The 17,357-nt window shown below is 41.1% G+C and overlaps 2 protein-coding genes across 3 annotated transcripts; one reads left to right on the top strand and one right to left on the bottom strand.

Moving 5' to 3' along the window:
* Positions 1–219: 219 nt before the first annotated feature.
* On the bottom strand, positions 220–7,738 carry rpn1 (ribophorin I). The gene is made up of 10 exons (XM_086168536.1): positions 7,355–7,738; positions 6,601–6,665; positions 4,990–5,296; positions 4,700–4,909; positions 4,417–4,609; positions 3,195–3,294; positions 2,975–3,113; positions 2,757–2,876; positions 1,182–1,427; positions 220–1,097 (listed from the first exon to the last, which is right to left on the bottom strand). The coding sequence occupies exons 1-10, from the start codon at positions 7,715–7,717 to the stop codon at positions 915–917; spliced, it is 1,926 nt and encodes a 641-aa protein (XP_086024662.1). The 5' UTR covers positions 7,718–7,738; the 3' UTR covers positions 220–914.
* A 3,270-nt stretch (positions 7,739–11,008) lies between these two features.
* On the top strand, positions 11,009–17,353 carry rab7a (RAB7a, member RAS oncogene family). 2 transcript variants are annotated; one of them, XM_086168934.1, is made up of 6 exons: positions 11,009–11,369; positions 12,935–12,997; positions 13,815–13,941; positions 15,047–15,265; positions 15,587–15,715; positions 15,808–17,353. In XM_086168934.1, exons 2-6 carry the CDS (start codon positions 12,945–12,947, stop codon positions 15,901–15,903), a joined length of 624 nt encoding a protein of 207 aa, XP_086025060.1. In that variant the 5' UTR covers positions 11,009–11,369; positions 12,935–12,944; the 3' UTR covers positions 15,904–17,353. The 2 variants fall into 2 exon arrangements, with proteins under 2 accessions (XP_086025060.1, XP_086025061.1); XM_086168935.1 differs by having other exon boundaries at positions 12,932–12,997.
* The last annotated feature ends 4 nt before the right edge of the window (positions 17,354–17,357 follow it).

The following is a 17,357-nucleotide window of genomic DNA, read 5'->3' as shown; positions in this document are numbered from 1 at the left end:
TGGTCGTGCAGATTATTTTGTTACTTTTGTCTGTCAAAATCAGAGCATTACCGTTTTGAACAAGACAGAAACCCAGACTCGAAGTAGTTTCTCGACACAAGTGCGCCCTCATTTGATAAAGGAAGGTTACTGCTGCGCGGTGGATTTCCAGCCTCCTATAAATTGTTGTATTTGCAATAATGCAGGACAAAAAAAATAAAATACAAGTACATGGCACTATTTCTCAAAACTTTTATTCATTTTTGAAAGCTTTCCATTTCATTGCCCATTCCCATGTCTTTTCACACACACAACCTAATCTCATGTCCTCACTAATCTCAGGGTCAAAACATTACCAAAACTAACAACATATCATTGAGGTACAGATAGTACAAAAAAAAAAAAAAAGACATTTTTTGGGGGGTGTGAGGGCCAGAGCTTCAGAATCGATCATTTACAAATGTCAATCAGGGGCACGTAGAAAAGTAAGTGCAAAAAGAGAAAAACAGTGGGAAAGAATAAGCAACTGCAGAAACACACAACAACCAGAGATGACCCACTCTTACAACTTGGCATCTGTGAATAGAGACATGAGAAGGAAAGCATTTGGGCCCTTCAGCTTTTAACGAATACTGAACCCTTCAGCAAACTCGTGAAAAAAAAAGTCAAGATTTAAACATGAAATGTGACCCCTTCGGCTAAAAAAAAAAAAAAAAAAGAAAAAATGCTGTCAGCGCTGGGCACGCAGTGACTTCAAGTTTATCACAAACCACAAAGGCACGAGTGTTTGGATAAACCCGTCACTACAATAAGATGAGTTGAGATAGTCCACATGGAGGTGATGGTAAAAAAAAAAATGTAAGCATTTTTCGATTCTCATACAAATAAGTAGTTGGTTGTAGCAGGTGAGTGTTAACATGCGTGTGGCAGCTCGATTAGAGGGCGTCCAGCAGACTGTCGATGCGGCTGACAAGCTCCTGTCTCTTGCCGGCCAGAGTCTTGTCGCTCTCAATGTAGGTCTCCTTCTTGACCTTGCCGGCCACCAGCCGTTCTGCCTCCTGGCAGGAACGACACACCAGCTCCTTCACCTGCACGTCCAGCTTTTGCACCTCCCCGACCTAAAAACATGGAGAGAGGGGCAAAACGTCAGCCTACCTACAAGCTTTACCTCCTCGGTGTCGGAGCATTCCCGCTTCACCTACTTTATCAGCCAAGTCGGAGCCTTCGGCTTTGAGGCGAGCCTGCAGGGTGGTGATCTCGTTGGTCAGCGCGCGATGATCGGCCTCCAGAGTCTTCCGGCCGCTATTCAGCGCCCCCATATCCCGAGATTGCTTGTAGCGGTTGACCACCTCGTCCATGTGTCGGTACAGACCCAAGCGCTTGTTGACCAAAGTCAGCACCTGCTCTGTTATTGACGCCACCTTCATGCGCACCTCGGCTGCAGGGTCCTGTGCTCAGAAACAAGACATTGGAAAGAGATTAAAACACAATTAGAGAAACTAAACATCTGTGTTTACATTATAAATCATGTGACTTGTTCCGTGCATCCCTCCTTCCTTCCTTGCTTGCTTGTCAATAGGTTACATGCTGCCTGTATATCACACATCGAACAATATCAAACAATAATAACCTGATACAAACAAAATGAATAAAAACTTTGGAGGAATCGTAAGATAAAGGAGCACTGAATTCTAAGAAAAAAAGTTGTGGAAAAATATTGAAGGTGCTTTCCATATTGCAAGCTGAAGTTCACTTAAGGTGGATGGCTTTTTACAGTTAGCTGTGCTAATGTTTGGAATAGTCTGAATTGTAACTCCTTTTGACTTTAACTCTCTTGGGTGTCTTCCTCTTTTGGATTCTCTTCTCCGTTCAACTCCGTATGTATCCAGTGGAAATCTTAGTGGCAGTGGGCCTTATCCCTCTTTGTCATAATATTCACACAACATCTCATTAACATAAAGTGTAACCTGCCTTGTTGTAAATGTTCAGGTATCAAAGTGTTTTGAAATTCTGAATAAGGAAAGGTCATTTCCTCAGATAGTGACTGCTTCCCCCTTCAGATTTGTCAGTCTTTTCTCAATTTCATTGGCAGTCTGCCTCGGGCGGTGTAATCTTGCCAAGGCATGAAGGTACTTTGAGATGAATCTTATTCAACTCATCCTCGATGGGTTTTAAAGAAGCTTCAAGTCCATTCGCTATCTCTTTGCACATTACTGTTCTCATGATTACGGCGAGCTCAGCTTTTTCCACGATGATCTTGGTGTGAAAGCATGGCCAATATGTTCTATCTAAAGTAATTCTAGAGTAGTCCAGGGTGAGATGCTTTACTTTCCAGACAGCTATGACTGATTCAAATGGAGATAGGATTCTGATTTACTTTCTTGTGCTGTGAAAATAGCAGTGTGTATCTCGCTAGAAGTCAACTTTTATAATTTTATAAGATAAAATTAGAGGTAATTTATTTACTAATTAATACACATTTGATTTAAATGATTTGCCATTTTTAGAAAATATCCCATCATTTTTAGCATAGCTCAGCTTTAAGATAATTTCTCTGGCATTTTTGACAATTTATAAGATAAGTCAGAAAAAAAAAAAAAGATGTTTTGTCCACTGTGCCAGGTCAGACGAAAAGTGCACTCTCGTCTGTTTTGGGGGGGCACGGTTTCATAGACTTGTTCTGATCAATTTCTCATCTTGAATATATAAATTGTCAGATTTTTGAATCCTGATGGGATTGGACCAAAGTACATTGTAACACCATCATCCTGACATACCTTAGTGATTGCAAAGTCCAAGCGAACATAGATGATGACGGTGAAGAAGAGGATGTAGAAGGCTCCTACAACCAAGAGAGGCTCCTGCAGCATTAGGATCTTGTTGAAGCTGTAATGCACCTGGTAATTACAAAACATTATCAATACTTAAAGTACATAAAAAAATAAAAAGTCTACAGTGCTATTCTATAAAATCTAACCATAAAAGTTCTTCTTACCACAACATCCTGAATGTGCTGCTCCACCAGGTTGTTCTTGGTGGCGACCAGCACCGGTCGGCCAAAAGTGTCCAGGTAAGTGTAGTGCAGTTGGTTTGGCATGCGATCAATTTTGTAAGGTGTATCCACGTGGATGTTTCTGATAAGAACAGATGACAGAAATTGGCACCACGTACCGAACCAAACCCTAACCTGCATCGAAGTTGTTGAACACACTTACTTAGCTCCCTCTGGCAGAATGATTTTTACAGTCATGGAGTCAATAACCTGGTCGTCATACACGTGGTCAATAAGCCGCATCTTGAGTGCATACTGGTCCCCTAAAAGGTAAAAGGACACTTGAGCAACCTGTCCGAAAATACATACACACACCCTCACACATACATATACTTCTCTATTGTTGCAATGAACACCTTCATTTCAGAGGGACCTTTGAGTACTGATATTAAAATATGAATACGTATGAATGACTAAACTCTTTCTAATTTCTTGATCCAGTATCAGACTTATAATTCCCTCTCAACGCACTGTAATTAGTGTAACATTTCTTAAATAATTAGCGTAACTATACTGGATATTTAATTTCTCACCCACTGATGATTGTAATTCAAGTGTAAAAGATGGATTTTTTTTCCTCAACAAAATGTGCCTCATCATTTAGTTAATTCTGAGCTATATACTTCAGAGAGGAATATAACTATGCCCTGAGGTTATGGAGAAACTGTGCAGTGTCAGTAAAATTCAGTGCCATCTGTTATATCAGGTAAAGCTTGGAGACTGCTGATGGTACATTTGGCTGGCAACTTGAAGCTACTATCACACTATCATACAAACAATTAAAACATAAACATCTTTGGACATGTACAGGGGCCCAATATCACATAGCACGTTCCCCATATTCATGATCTGTTTCTTAGATTGCCATAGAAAAAACCAACAGCAATCACTGAATTTAAATGGACATGTCAGGAGAACCGAGGGTTTTCAAAAAAACAACTTGTTGGTCATTTTGCACTGTAGAGGTGGTGTTGACACCAGCTGACTTTGTAAATACAGAGAAGAGCAGAGCCCTGAAAAATTTTATAAAGTCAAAATGGACCGACAACAAATATGGTGCAGCCAAAATTAGGGATCAAAAAAAAAAAAAGAACTCTACAGACTTGAGTTTTGAATGTATATATAAACAGACTCTCAGTTTATGAATTATAGGCGTTGTCACTATCTTATCGATGTACAACCAGGGGTAATTACATTCATGACTGCAGAGAAAGTAAAGAGTAAATAAAGAATACAATCCAAAAGGTACGCCGCTCCCATACAAATGCTTAAAAAAATCCCTCAAAAAAATGCAGCGCATGCATGAAAAGCAAAAAGCAGCTAAAATGAAGATAAATGTCTTCCTTTGTTTTGGGCACTTCAGAGGTTAACAGCTGCCAACTCACCCAGGGTGTAGAGGTACTCATAACTTGGCAGATTATATCCGATGATGTAGTGTGTCTTCCAGCCTCCAAACAATGGGAAGCGGGGCCTGACCTCCACCTCCACCGAGTCATCCAAAACTTGGAGGTGGGAAGTGGAAATGTTTCCAATCTCGTCCCTGTAGTAGACATCTTGTGCTGAGGCAGGAAGGATGGTCTGTAGTGGAGCAAGAAGTGATTGATCATTTTTGTTGTCGCATTTGCCCAAAAGTGACAAGGAGTCAGTCAGTATTTGAGGCTAATGTACCTTGAAGGACTTGACGGATGAGATGCCGCTGTCAGACTGACGTTGGTAGTCGTAACGTGAGAAGGGTCCCTTCAGTACGGCTCCTGTGTGCCTCAGATCAATGGTCTCCTCCACAGCAATGTTACCCCAGTGAGAAACCTCAATGGTGCGAACAATGCTGCTAATAGTGAGGAAGGGTGTGTTGTTTTCGTAGTGGATCTTCATTGTATCCTGAACGATAGAGAAAAATGCAGCATTTAGCATCCCTCTAACATCTTCGTCCAAACTTCACTCATACTGATCGGTTTTACCTCGCTAAATGGCGAAATGTCACGGAACGGTCCGTATTCGATGGCCTCGTCGTTCTTGCTGGGGTTGCCCAGCTTGGTGTAGCTCTCCACAGTCTTGGATGCCAGGCGAACACGAGTGGACTGAGTGCGGGTAGGGTAAGGGGAGTACAGGTAGTGGTTGCCTTGGAAGACCACGAGTTGGCGCTCGGCTTGCGTGATGTGTGTGGGGAAAGGTTTGAGCACGTGGCTGAGCGTCATCTCCACCTTCACCTTGAGCTGGGCACCGGCTGATAAACTGGAGGGTAGCTGCACTTTGAAAAAGTCCCCACTGTAAGAAGCAGATGACACTCGGGTAACACCTCAACTTCGCAGGTTTCGGAAAATGCGATCCTGAATATTTAGTAGTTTCTGAAAATAATCAAGTCCTAAAAGTGTTTTTATCATGTAACTGGCTGTGCCACTTTATATCCAAAAGGCTTTATTACGAAAATTTGTGGCATGGCACCATTTTTCCCAGATCGTCAATATGATTCAAGTATAGGCCCATTTGACCATTTTAGCATTTATTTCTGTGTTACAGAACAAAAGGATCTTCACAACATTCCAGTTGATTTACCCGGTGGTTAAATCCACCAAGTATTATTAGTACTAGATACACATATTATTTATTATAATTCTTCTAGCCCACTTTTAGATTATTAAATTTCTCAGTACTTTCTATAATATTACTTGCATCTGGAGTAACATTACACTATATACACACACACACACATATATATATATACACACACATACATAAAAATATAGATATATATCTTGTATGATTAAATTATATGAAGATGTACTCCCTCAGGGAAGAGGGTGAGTCAAATGGTAAGGAAAAGTGCAATGGTCGGAATAGACCCTGCCTCTCAAATACTGACATACTGTCTCATACTTTTACTGTGATATTATATGTTGAATGAGATTTTTTTTTCACTTTGGGATATTTTTACAGGAATTGTCTGAATACTGTGAAAATAGTTTTAGTCCCGATTCAACCGTTAAGAAGTATGTCTCTTTATTTCTGAATTTCAGTCGGCAACCTTTACCACAATCCTTGATTGAGATGCACCGTTAATGTTTGACTGTTTGGGTCGATGTAGTTTGTCAAGAATATTCAAAGGTGTCATGTAACGGGTTTGATCGCCCCCTACACACCACTTTCCTTTCCACCCCACTTCCTTATCCCTCCCCTGATCAAAGATTGCACTCCACTACTCCTGGATTTTCCTGCACAAACACACATGCTACCACATAACACCACATTAGTTTAGTAACCCTAGGCAGCTACTGTCCATATTTATTTCTGTCCATTTCAACAGTATTTTTGCATAACATTACTTATCATTGCTACAGTTCCTGTCTATAGTTGACTACATTGAATGCACATATTCACCTGTATAATATGTTTTAGTACCCTATCTGTAAATCAGTTGTAGTTTATTGACATACCACATACACACTGCTAACTTATTTATTATATCTGCACCTCCTGTTTTTTTCCACTTCTGGTTAAATACTAAGATGCACTTAATGCCGTGTAGTTGTTTCATGTGCAATGATACAGTTGAATCTAATCTAATTTCCTACCTTTGGGAGGGGATGGTTGTCTGCTGGAGCTCCAGCGTGCCATCTTCCTCCTCATCTCCTTTCACCTGCCAAAAAAAAAACATTCTCTTGAGCGCAGAGCCGTTTGAAAGGAACAGCTAAGAATACATGGGGGAAAAAATTGATCGTCTTTATCTTCAGGTACACTTGTGTGGTTTAGGATTGCGTGGGGGACGGCGTGTTGTAACGCCTGACTGGCAGTGGAAGGGGCGGGATTCTGCGCAGTCACTTGCGGAAGTTAGCTGCCCACAGCGCATACGTGTCATTCAGCCGGCGCGTGCACCGCTGCGGAAGTCAACGTCCCTGCTAGCCACATAGCAAGCCATTCAAACTTCATTTGTCCAGTTTTAGCATTAAAGTCCCCAAACATCATTGGTCACTGCGCGGCGAGAGACGTGCGCCCCGTATGACACCCGTATAAACGCCAGATCGGTGGCTAGCCGTGTGACTTCCGAGTCGCCAGAGCTCAACTGCTCGCCGGACGTCAGTGACACAAGTGGCTAGCATTAGCTTTAGCTCCAAACATTACTTGACCACGCTGTGTGGCAATAAATGGCACAAACTGATGCACCTAGTGACGATATGTTGATCCAAGCCTTCATAAATAACGTGCATAAGAGGGCATCGAGGATAGTTGGCGGTTATGTGCCGTTTGCCGTGCATGGCTAATCGGCTAAAGCTATCGAGGCGGCGACAAGCGCGCCCAGCAGACCTTGTTCTGCGGGCGTCTACTCACCGAGGCTCCGATGTACGCCAGGTGCGGGGCCAGGTCGGGCTCCACCGCCAATATGAAGCTGCTGACAGCGGAATGCCCCTGGTTGGAGAGCACAATTTCTGTGGTGATCTTAGCGAGATGGGTGCTCAGGTCCACGGTCCTCTTCACGTCTTCGTTCACCAAATTGTCCGCCGAAGCGTCCGAGCACAGGGCGGCCAGGAGCAGCAGGCAAGCGCCGAAGACCGACTGCCGGGTCATGACTGGGGAGGGGGAGGACAGAATCAATTTGATGTAACGGTAAGGGGGTACGAAATGTGGAGGGCAACGTAGAGCAGTGAAGAAAGGCCACCGTGCAGCTCTACATCGGGTAGGATGACGCTTCATTCAGTCCGACGTCATGACGTCATCAAGCGCTTTCAAAACAGGACCGACGTCTGATGCTGGCTGTCCGATATTTGACTCACTTTTTTATTGAACAGATACAGGAGTGTCTCAGAAAATTAGAATATTGTGATAAAGTTCTTTATCTTCTGTAATGCAATCGAAAAAAACAAAAACTAATTTTTCACGATATTCTAATATTTTGAGACAGGATTTTTGAGTTTTCTTAAGATGTAAGCCATACTTAAGAAGCAATACTAAAATAATAAAGGCTTGCAATATTTCAGTTGATTTGTAATGAATTCAGAATGTATGACATTTTTGTTTTTGTCATTGCATTACAGAAGATAAAGAACTTTATCAAAATACTCTAATTTTCTGAGACAGTCCTGTAAAGTATAAACAGACAAAACATGAACAAACAGGCTAAATAGAATCGAATATCAATGTTATATTAACAGGCATGAGGAAACATGAAGGACATTCATTTTGTATGCAATCAATTAACTGTCAGAGTAAAGAAGATTAAATTAATAAAAGGATTAAAGTGAGAAATGTTTAATTTTAGAAGTAAAGGGGGAAAATAAATTAGTATAATGAAATATATAATCATAATATGATAATAATAAAAAAATTAAGAATTAAAAAATATTAAGGAGCAAGGGGAATACAATATTATTTGACTAACTCTACTTTTCTATGGTAATTCCGTTATTCTTTCCCTTTTGCCTGCTCCTTTCAGGGGTCATCACAGCGAAGCGACCTCTCCATCTAAACCTATTCTCGGTATCCTCTTCTTTCACACTAAACAATTTAATGTCCTCTTTCACTACATCCAAACTTCTTCTCTTTGGTCATTCTCAAGACCTCCTGTCTGATAGTTCCAACCCCAGCATCCTTCTACCAACATATTCACAATTCCTCCTCTGTGCATTACCGCACAATCTCTGTCTGGCTTCTCTGACTTTCTCTCCGAAACATCTAACATGTGCTGTCTCTCTGATGGACTCATTCCTGATGGTCTCCATCCTCGTCATTCCACTGAGCCTGAGAGTTGCTATCGCTTAATTTCGTCGAACTCTGTGTTACGACAGTAAAAGTCTTGAATCCGTCTTCATCATTCTCAAAGAGAATCTCAACATCTTCATCTCTGCAACCTCCAGCTCTGCTTCCTGTCTTTTCATCAGTGCCACTGTCTCTAAACCATTCAGTATCATGCAATGGTTATTCAGTGATGTAAATAAATATCATATTGATACCAAAACTAGCTAATTTGGGATATGGTGTGTGTGTGTGTGTGTGTGTGTGTATCTGTGTGTGAGTCCTTCAATCTTCAAGCCTTCAGTTTCTGACTGTACATTCAACAAATGCCTAGATGTACAGAGGAGGGACGGTTTATAAATTGATAGAAGGATTCTGGGGTTGGAACTGTCAGGCAGGAGGTCTACAGTAGAAGACGACCAAAGAGAAGATGTATGGGTGTGTGAAAGAGGACATGAAGTTGTTTGGTGTGAGAGAAGAGGATACCGAGAATTGGGTTCGATGGAAGCGGTTGAATGACTGTGCAACCACTGAAAGGAATAGCCAAAACAAAAAGGATAACAAGTTTACAAATAATTTAAAAGTTTCCTCGATATTGAGTGGGCACACCATAACCAGCAACCAGAAAACAGCTGCTTATGTCGTCCCAAAGGATATTTTCTTTCAGGTCTTCTTAAAACTAAGAGAATGATAACAGTCTTGCTTAAACTGCTCACAGCATCGGAAAGGGGTTGGAGCATACATTAGTTTTCAGAATCAGTAAGCAGATCTAGAAGCCCAGTATCTACCAAAAAATGAAATGACAGACCTCCTACATAAGATATGGTCTATGTGCATAGTACTTTTGTGTTGTGGCTCTGGCAAGACTGGAATGTTGATCCTATCCCACAGAAATATTAAAGAGTTGCGAGTAAACTCGACAAGGTCAATTGTTTTAAAAAATATTTTTAAATGTTTGACTCCCAAAGAAAGATTCAAAGCATTAGTTGTCACCTGTACAGTGTAGAAACGAGTTTCCCCTGTACAGTTAAATTCCTACTTTGCTGTCCGCGGCGCATTGGGATATGTGCCAGTAAAACAGTGTAAACACTGTTATAAATATGATTATAGATACAGATAACTTTACTGGGTGGATGTTTGTTATCCAATTCACTTGGCATTGTCAATACAGACCTTATGTTTTGTAATATTGTGTGCAAGACTACTGATCTGCAGTGGATTTGCATCCTGGCCCCCGGAAGTTGACCTTTTATCAGGCAACCTCTGCTCTGAAGTATCAGTTTGAGTGTTTCTGCAGCCCTGACAGCAACTGCGGTTCCTATATTCCTGTATTGGGGTGGCATGGCACAGGAGGTAGAGCAGTTGTCATAGGAACTGAATATTCCTGGTGTGATTCCTGGCTGCTCCTATTGTGTCGAAGTGTCGTTGAGCAAGACACTGAGCCCCTGGTGCAGAGGAGCAGTTTATTACTCCCAGTGGGATTAGTAAAGGATAAATTATTATTATTTGGTTACATTTAGTCCTGCTGGAATCGATTGGTTTTATGTAGTGGGTTTACGTGCGATTATGTTATTCTAAGTATGCAGAATTTTATCACGTGGCATCTACATAAAATTTATTTGATTGCTATTTTCCATATGTTCTGGGCATTATTAAAAGTAGTCAGAATGGATTAGATAGATAAAAGAGTCATTTATTGAAGGAAAAGTTGTTTTTAACTGGAGAGGGAGAAAGAGAGTCTTACTTAAAGGCAACTTATTAAATACTGATTCATAAATCTGGGTTGTTTGGTTTGAATCTCGTTTAAGGATATTAATCATGTATTTAAATAGCTCAATGTAAACAGTGATTCAGACCATAGAATCCAGAGAGGATACAAGACAGAAGACATATTTTATCTAAAAGGAATATGCAATTTATGCCATTATATGATTTATTTTGCGTGTCTAATCACTGCCACCTTCACATTTTAGTGCAATATATATACATATATTTATGAAAACACAATTCACGCAGCAAACGACTGGCTAGAGGCAGATTTCAATTATTTTTACCTTCGTTATCTTAATCAATTGAGCGGTGCATTTATCTAAAACCACGTGACTAGCAAGATCAGAATAAAAAGAGAAAGAGGGGGTAGGAGAAAAAAAGGATTAAGCAAAATGTTTATTTGTTGCAGGTTGTTATTCCGGTCACCCCGGCCTGAGCGGCGGGGCAGGGCGTGGCCGCCGCGTGACGTCACCACCTTGTTTTGGAGGAAGTGGCTCGCCTGGCTAGTTGTTAGCACGTTAGCTTGACGGGAAAAAAAGCGAGCGTCAACGGCACAAGACGAAACCGATCGGGTTTTTTTTTTTACTGAATTGCGTGTTCTACCCGAGGGGGGAGGAATATAGATTAGCGTTGACAGTGGCATTTTCGACGAGTAGGAGCGGATGCGGGATCGGCTGTGTTGGGCGATTTTGTTGTCGACGCTTTAAACAGGTTTTTTGCCACTGTTAACATTCGGAGGAGCTGTTCGCCTGTTAGCCGGCTAGCGGGTTAGCTTACGCTTGAAAATCAAGTCAAGAGGAAAAGTCGATTTTTGACAGTTTCCAACCTCGGAATCGACGTCCAGGTCGGTTCGTATGTACTAAAATCAACTCTTATTTCTATATTAAACCTCAAGCATGTTGCTTCTGCCTGCAAAGTTGCATGTCTCGATGTATTTTGCTCTGCTAACAAATCGTACGCTAAGCTGAAATTAACTATGTTAATTGTCACTGGACACCGAAATGTTTTTTTAGAAAGGCTCTCAGCCAAACGATCGTGAGAAGTTTCTGTTTGGTTTTCGGCATCTCAAGATTCACATTACACCGTGTTTCAACGCTTGCCTGCAGAGGCTAGCTCTCTGAGCAACATTTTTTTTCCCAGCGCGTTAACAATACATAACACAGACACGTACACACACTCAAAACAGAGCAAGGACAGTGTGTACTATTTATAACGAGGTGTTGTTTACGAGTAGATAGACGGGTGTTTTTATTCCGATTGCTGGTATTTTTTTTCCTTTTTTAAAACCACGATCGTGTCAGAAGCCAAACTCGGTGCTAATCATGCCTGCCAAGTCATGGTTCCGTTAGTCGTGTGTTTTCAAACCATGTGATCAGTCCCTGACACACTGTCATGGGGTGCAGATTATAGCGCCGCACCGATAACGCTTTTAGCTCATGTTAATAAAAATGATTATTATAATAATAATTACGTCGATCGTTATTTTCTGAAGATTAGATTACATGTTGAAGGACGCAATCGATTTTTTTTGTGCCCCCCCCTTAAAAAAATAGGTCCGGCGTCGAACTCGAACCGTTCTGTTATTTAACGCAACAGAAATAAGAGTTTGGACTTTGGCCACCATGGCTGTAATCGCTGGTTTATTGTTGTTAAATAGGCAGCCTGCGTGATGGGATTTCCTAAACAGGCCCAAAGATGAGGATAACAAGAGAGTCTGTGAGGTTTTTTTTTTACACGGAGAGGGAGTTGAGTTCAAAATCCAAGCTCTTCAGGCCGTCATCTTAAAGATATGTGACTGTAGCGAAAGAGAAACTGGTTATCTCTCATTGTGTCGTTAGATTTGGAGGATTGGATTAGTGGAGTCGGCCGAATGCAATGCTAAATGCACAGATGTCTAATGATGACCAAATTTCCATGCCCCCCCATCCACTCTGCATGTTCTTTCTATTAAATATAAAGTTTTATACAACCCCTCTGTAAATGCTCCCCAGGACAATGCTGTTTTGTTCTATTGAATGGGTTTCAAAAGCTCAAATATCTCAAAATCAGTGTTTTTTTTTCCCCCCAACCCTCTAAAGAATTGACCGACTTTGGGGACAAAAATAGCAGATGTCACAGCGGCAGCATTGTTGAGCACATTTGTATTGTGAAAGTTTGTTTCACGAATTGTATTGAGATCCCTCGCATTTACCGGGCGCTATTATTGCATGCGTTCTTGTCGCAAAGAGGCTTCTCACTTGGTTTCACCGAAGGGTCAATTCAGAGAAACGCGCAGTAAAGAGTTCGACCCGCGTCGAGAGGTTCATCTGCGGGGACGAGGCAGAATCCTTTCGGTGACCATCGCAAGGGTGGACTTCAGCCCGACTTCTTATTCTCTCCCCTTCCTGGTGTCTTGCTTTCTCTCAGCAGCTGCGGCACAATGACATCAAGGAAGAAAGTACTACTGAAAGTCATCATCCTCGGAGACTCTGGGTGAGTGATGCTGGGCCAAAACCCCACGGCCCCGAAGTGCCGACTGACGTGTTAGAGGTTATTGTGGAGCTGAGACTTAATTAGATTCTTAGGTCGCTGTGATCAACCAAAGCACACACAGAGGCCCTTTTTATGCGTCTCTAATCATAGAGCAGGGTATTATGGGAGGGGGAATTTAATATGATAATATGATTTGATGTGTTCAGTGCGCATTTTTCAATATATTAGGTTTTGTGTGTGTGTGTGTGTGTGTGTGTGTGTGTGTGTGTGTGTGTGTGTGTGTGTGTGTGTGTGTGTGTGTGTGTGTGTGTGTGTGTGTGTGTGTGAAGTGCCTTGTTGTATGTACAAGCTCAAGCTGAATGTCAGAGGCAGGAATAGAAAGTAGACAGTATCATTAAAATAGCTTTTAAAAGTTCATCATTTTGCTAATTCAAAGCCCCCCCCCAATATGCTCATATTTTCTTAGTCATTGTTTTGCATACTGCTCGTAAATGGATTTGCTGGGGGTAAATTCCTGCTTGATGTCAAATAGATATCTGATAAGTTTGATGTAATTTTGTTTATGTTTTTCAAATTTCCAAGTGTCTCAACTGCCATGGCAGCGCTGGGTCAATTTGATGAAAAAAGTGATATGCAGATGAAGGGGATTTTTTTTTTCGCAAATTCTCCCAAAACCTTAATCTGCCTATGCCTATCAATTCCAGTATGAAAACAAAACCACAAAAAATTACACCATCCAAAAATATGGGATATTCATTACATTTGCTTGGCTACAACTATGGATATTTACAGAATATTTTCCCTCTTTTCTGTCTAGAGTCGGGAAGACCTCACTGATGAACCAGTATGTGAATAAGAAGTTCAGTAACCAATACAAAGCCACGATAGGCGCAGACTTCTTGACGAAAGAAGTCATGGTGGATGACAGGCTTGTCACGATGCAGGTATAGAGGAAACAAATTCCACTAGAACCCTGTGCTCATATTTTGCATTTCTCATCATTAACCAACTGTCAGATCCCGTAATTTTTACATTTCGGTCTCATTTTCGGTAGCCATGATTTGGATACAACTTCTAGACTCAGTGGTCAAAAACTGTGTGGTGACATTCTTTTCAGTCTTGACTTGACGAGTCAACAAGCACAAGCATCTAAATGTCACTGTTCATAGCTGTGGTTTCTGCTATTATCGTGACTCAAGTTTGGAGCAGATTTGATCATTAACTCTTTCGTGAAAACCTCCCCGATTGCAGCAAAACTTTATATATCATTCCCTCACCATGGTAACAACTTTACTGTTGTTTCTGCTCCCCATTTTTGAAGTTGATACAAAAATGATTTATTTTTTCAGACTGAGTCTTGTAAATTTCCTCAGTTTTTTCCCCAGGCAAGGTTGACATAGATTATTTGTCTGAACCCTATGTATGGCCTTTTAAAATTTTGAGCCTCTCTTGACCCTCAGATTTCATTTTAGAGAGTGAGATGAATCAAAGTAACCCCCCGCAATGCCAACATTACAGTGAGTGTTCGACCCCCTATAATTCAACATGAGCTGTAAAACACAGTTTGGGTGATCGTAACTGAGCTCCATTCATTGGAAAAAAAAATTGCAAAATTTGTTAGCTTTTTGTCTCAGCAACAGATAAATCAGAAATAAGTATTTTGCAAGAAACTGCATCATCTTTTTATCAACTTGGCATTAATGTTCTGGAGAGGATATTTTTCACGGGTGAACTGTGTAAAACAATGCGCTCAGTGGTTTTGTTAGAAAATAGATTTGTTTCTATTCTTTTAAATAGGGAAGCATGTCAACAGTGATTCATATCGCGGTGAACCTGTAAGATCTGTTTGAATGTACTTATTTTGACTGGAGGTTGGCCTCCTGTCCCATAGTCTGCCATCCATTGTGCTTTGGCTGATTAGCTGGATCAGGTTATCAAATTAGATACTGCCTGTAGAAGAAGGCATCTCTATTCATATTTTACTGTAAGGATTCTGTCTGATTCGCAAAACTCTGCATTCCCTTTGACATATACTTGATTCTGTGTCAGATTTGGGACACGGCGGGGCAGGAGAGGTTTCAGTCTCTCGGGGTTGCATTCTACCGTGGAGCCGACTGTTGCGTCCTGGTGTTTGACGTGACGGCACCCAACACCTTCAAGACTCTAGACAGCTGGAGGGATGAGTTCTTGATCCAGGCCAGCCCTCGAGACCCGGAGAATTTCCCTTTTGTGGTGCTCGGCAACAAGATTGACCTCGAGAACCGACAGGTTGGTTGAAGTAATCAGAATCACGTACCAAAAAACATTTTATTCTGTTGTCCTGCCGTGGGAAAAGTATGAAATCCAAAAATATCCTTGGAGTCTTTGAACTTTCATTTTAGATTTGTTGTAAATAACTTTCAAATGATCTGAAAATCAGGAATGACCTTTTCAAGCAATTACCTAAAATTTGGACCTGGAGGGACAAAGAGTTAGGAAGGTGAAGAGATATTAGAGACTTTTAGTAGCATTTGCTAGTTGTTACATGTGTTTGTTTTTCAAGAAAACATTGATTTCATTGTAACTAACAGCAGCTCCACTATTTTTCAGGTAACAACCAAGCGAGCACAGGCCTGGTGTCAGAGCAAGAACAACATCCCATATTTTGAAACCAGTGCCAAGGAGGCAATCAATGTGGAGCAGGCCTTTCAGACTATCGCACGCAATGCTCTAAAACAGGTAAGACAGATCGGCCGGGGTGAGCGGCGACACGGATTTTATTGTTTCAGGTCAGGGCCGTGGATTGAGACATTCTCTCCACGATGTTTCAGGAGACGGAGGTGGAGCTGTACAATGAGTTCCCGGAGCCGATCAAGCTGGACAGGAACGAACGAGCCAAGCCTTCAGCAGAGACCTGTAGCTGCTGAGGACTCTGAAGACCGCATTGCCCGCATCACCCTGTCTTGCCTTGTCTATATATATTTCCTCTTCCCCATGGCCCCCTGTGTTCAACCCCAATGCCCAATACCGCGGCATCCCACTCATAGAGTATACTACTACACAAATATGCTGCGCCCACCTCCCAATGGATAGGAAACACATTTTCTATAAAACATACAAGTCTCCAAGCCCAAAGAGCACCTTAAGGAAACCTTTTGGCATTGACATACGTGATGCTAATCACTTCCCAGTGTTTCTCCACCGATTAGTTCATGATGGTGGCTATTTTGGGGCGGTTGTCATTTTTCCCGGTTCTGTGTATTTTTTGCTGCTTTCACACCCAGTCTTGATTTCCCGACGCTTTTTATTTTTGGAATATTCTAAATCAAAGCATTACCTCTTTACATGATTGTGTTTGAGTAATTTGGACAAACTTTGTTTTGTTTTTTTTTCTTTTGTTTTTTTTTTAAATCAGTACCTTACACAATGGTGGTCTTACTTTAGTAGCCTGTCACTGCTCCATGAACAGAGGAAACACTGCTCCCCTCATTTTACTCATTTGTCTTGTGGCTTAAGTTAGTTCCCCTCTCAAAAACATTTGTTACGATTGTTTTACTTTTACCTCATGAAGCCGTGAAAAAAATAATTATCTGGGAATCAGTATGAAGTTGTGAAGGACCAGAATGTTTGGATTTCAGTAAGATGTTGCCTGCTGTTTGGCACATAGATAGGTGATTTGACAAGTACATCAAGTGTACAGGCTGTTCTTTTTTTGCACTTTGCTGTCACTTAAAATAATGGAAGATTTGCTCAGACATCTCATTTTGGAGCCACAAGAAATACAGTTGTAGCTCAGGTTAGTGTGAATCAAAAGTCAGCTCCTCAGTATAAGTGCTGTTCCTCTATTTGGAGAAATGAAATGAAGGGGTATCTCATAATCAGTGTCCTTTGGTACATTTGACACAGAAAATGAACCAAATTAAGATGGCATGTCTTCTACCTTGTAGTCCCGGAGAGGAGCAAGAGCTTAACTCTAAATATCAGTCGTAATAGTACTATTAGCTAGTACATTTCTTTTTACTGTCAAGTATTGCAAGACTTTGTATATTTGCAAGCCTCTCAAAACATTTGATGGGGAGTGCAGACGTTGTGTTGTAAATCTCCATATCTGACCGGCATTTGCTCGTGTTGGCAAAATCAAACAAGTGCTTGACTTTTCTTTTTAACCAATCAGATCTTTAACTGTCTGTTATGTTAAAACTTTGAAATGCATTCTAGACGACCACATAGCTTACATACTGTAACTTTGGAGAAAAAAAAATGTGTGTGGGGGGAGTAATGGCATTCATCATTATATTATTAATATGGTAAATACATAGCATCTACATTGTTTCAAAATATTTCAAGTAATAAGGGTAATAAAAAGTCTTGAATAAAGCAT

Source organism: Fistularia commersonii, chromosome 21 (genome assembly GCF_037954325.1).
Source record: "Fistularia commersonii isolate RoL2024-O1a breed Wild chromosome 21, RoL_Fcom_v1.0, whole genome shotgun sequence".
Taxonomy (NCBI): Eukaryota; Metazoa; Chordata; class Actinopteri; order Syngnathiformes; family Fistulariidae; genus Fistularia; species Fistularia commersonii.
The sequence above is the reverse complement of the archived record's forward strand: the minus strand, read 5'-3'. Positions and strand labels throughout refer to the sequence as shown.

Coding starts and splice junctions, on each gene's coding strand:
- rpn1 (XM_086168536.1), bottom strand. CDS start 7,717: ATGAAGCGTCATCCTACCCGATGTAGAGCTGCACGGTGGCCTTTCTTC. Junction 5,297..6,600: donor ACAACCATCCCCTCCCAAAG/GTAGGAAATTAG, acceptor TGCTTCTTACAG/TGGGGACTTTTTCAAAGTGC. Junction 3,114..3,194: donor ATTCTGCCAGAGGGAGCTAA/GTAAGTGTGTTC, acceptor TGTTCTTATCAG/AAACATCCACGTGGATACAC.
- rab7a (XM_086168934.1), top strand. CDS start 12,945: ATGACATCAAGGAAGAAAGTACTACTGAAAGTCATCATCCTCGGAGAC. Junction 13,942..15,046: donor ACAGGCTTGTCACGATGCAG/GTATAGAGGAAA, acceptor ATTCTGTGTCAG/ATTTGGGACACGGCGGGGCA. Junction 15,266..15,586: donor TTGACCTCGAGAACCGACAG/GTTGGTTGAAGT, acceptor ACTATTTTTCAG/GTAACAACCAAGCGAGCACA.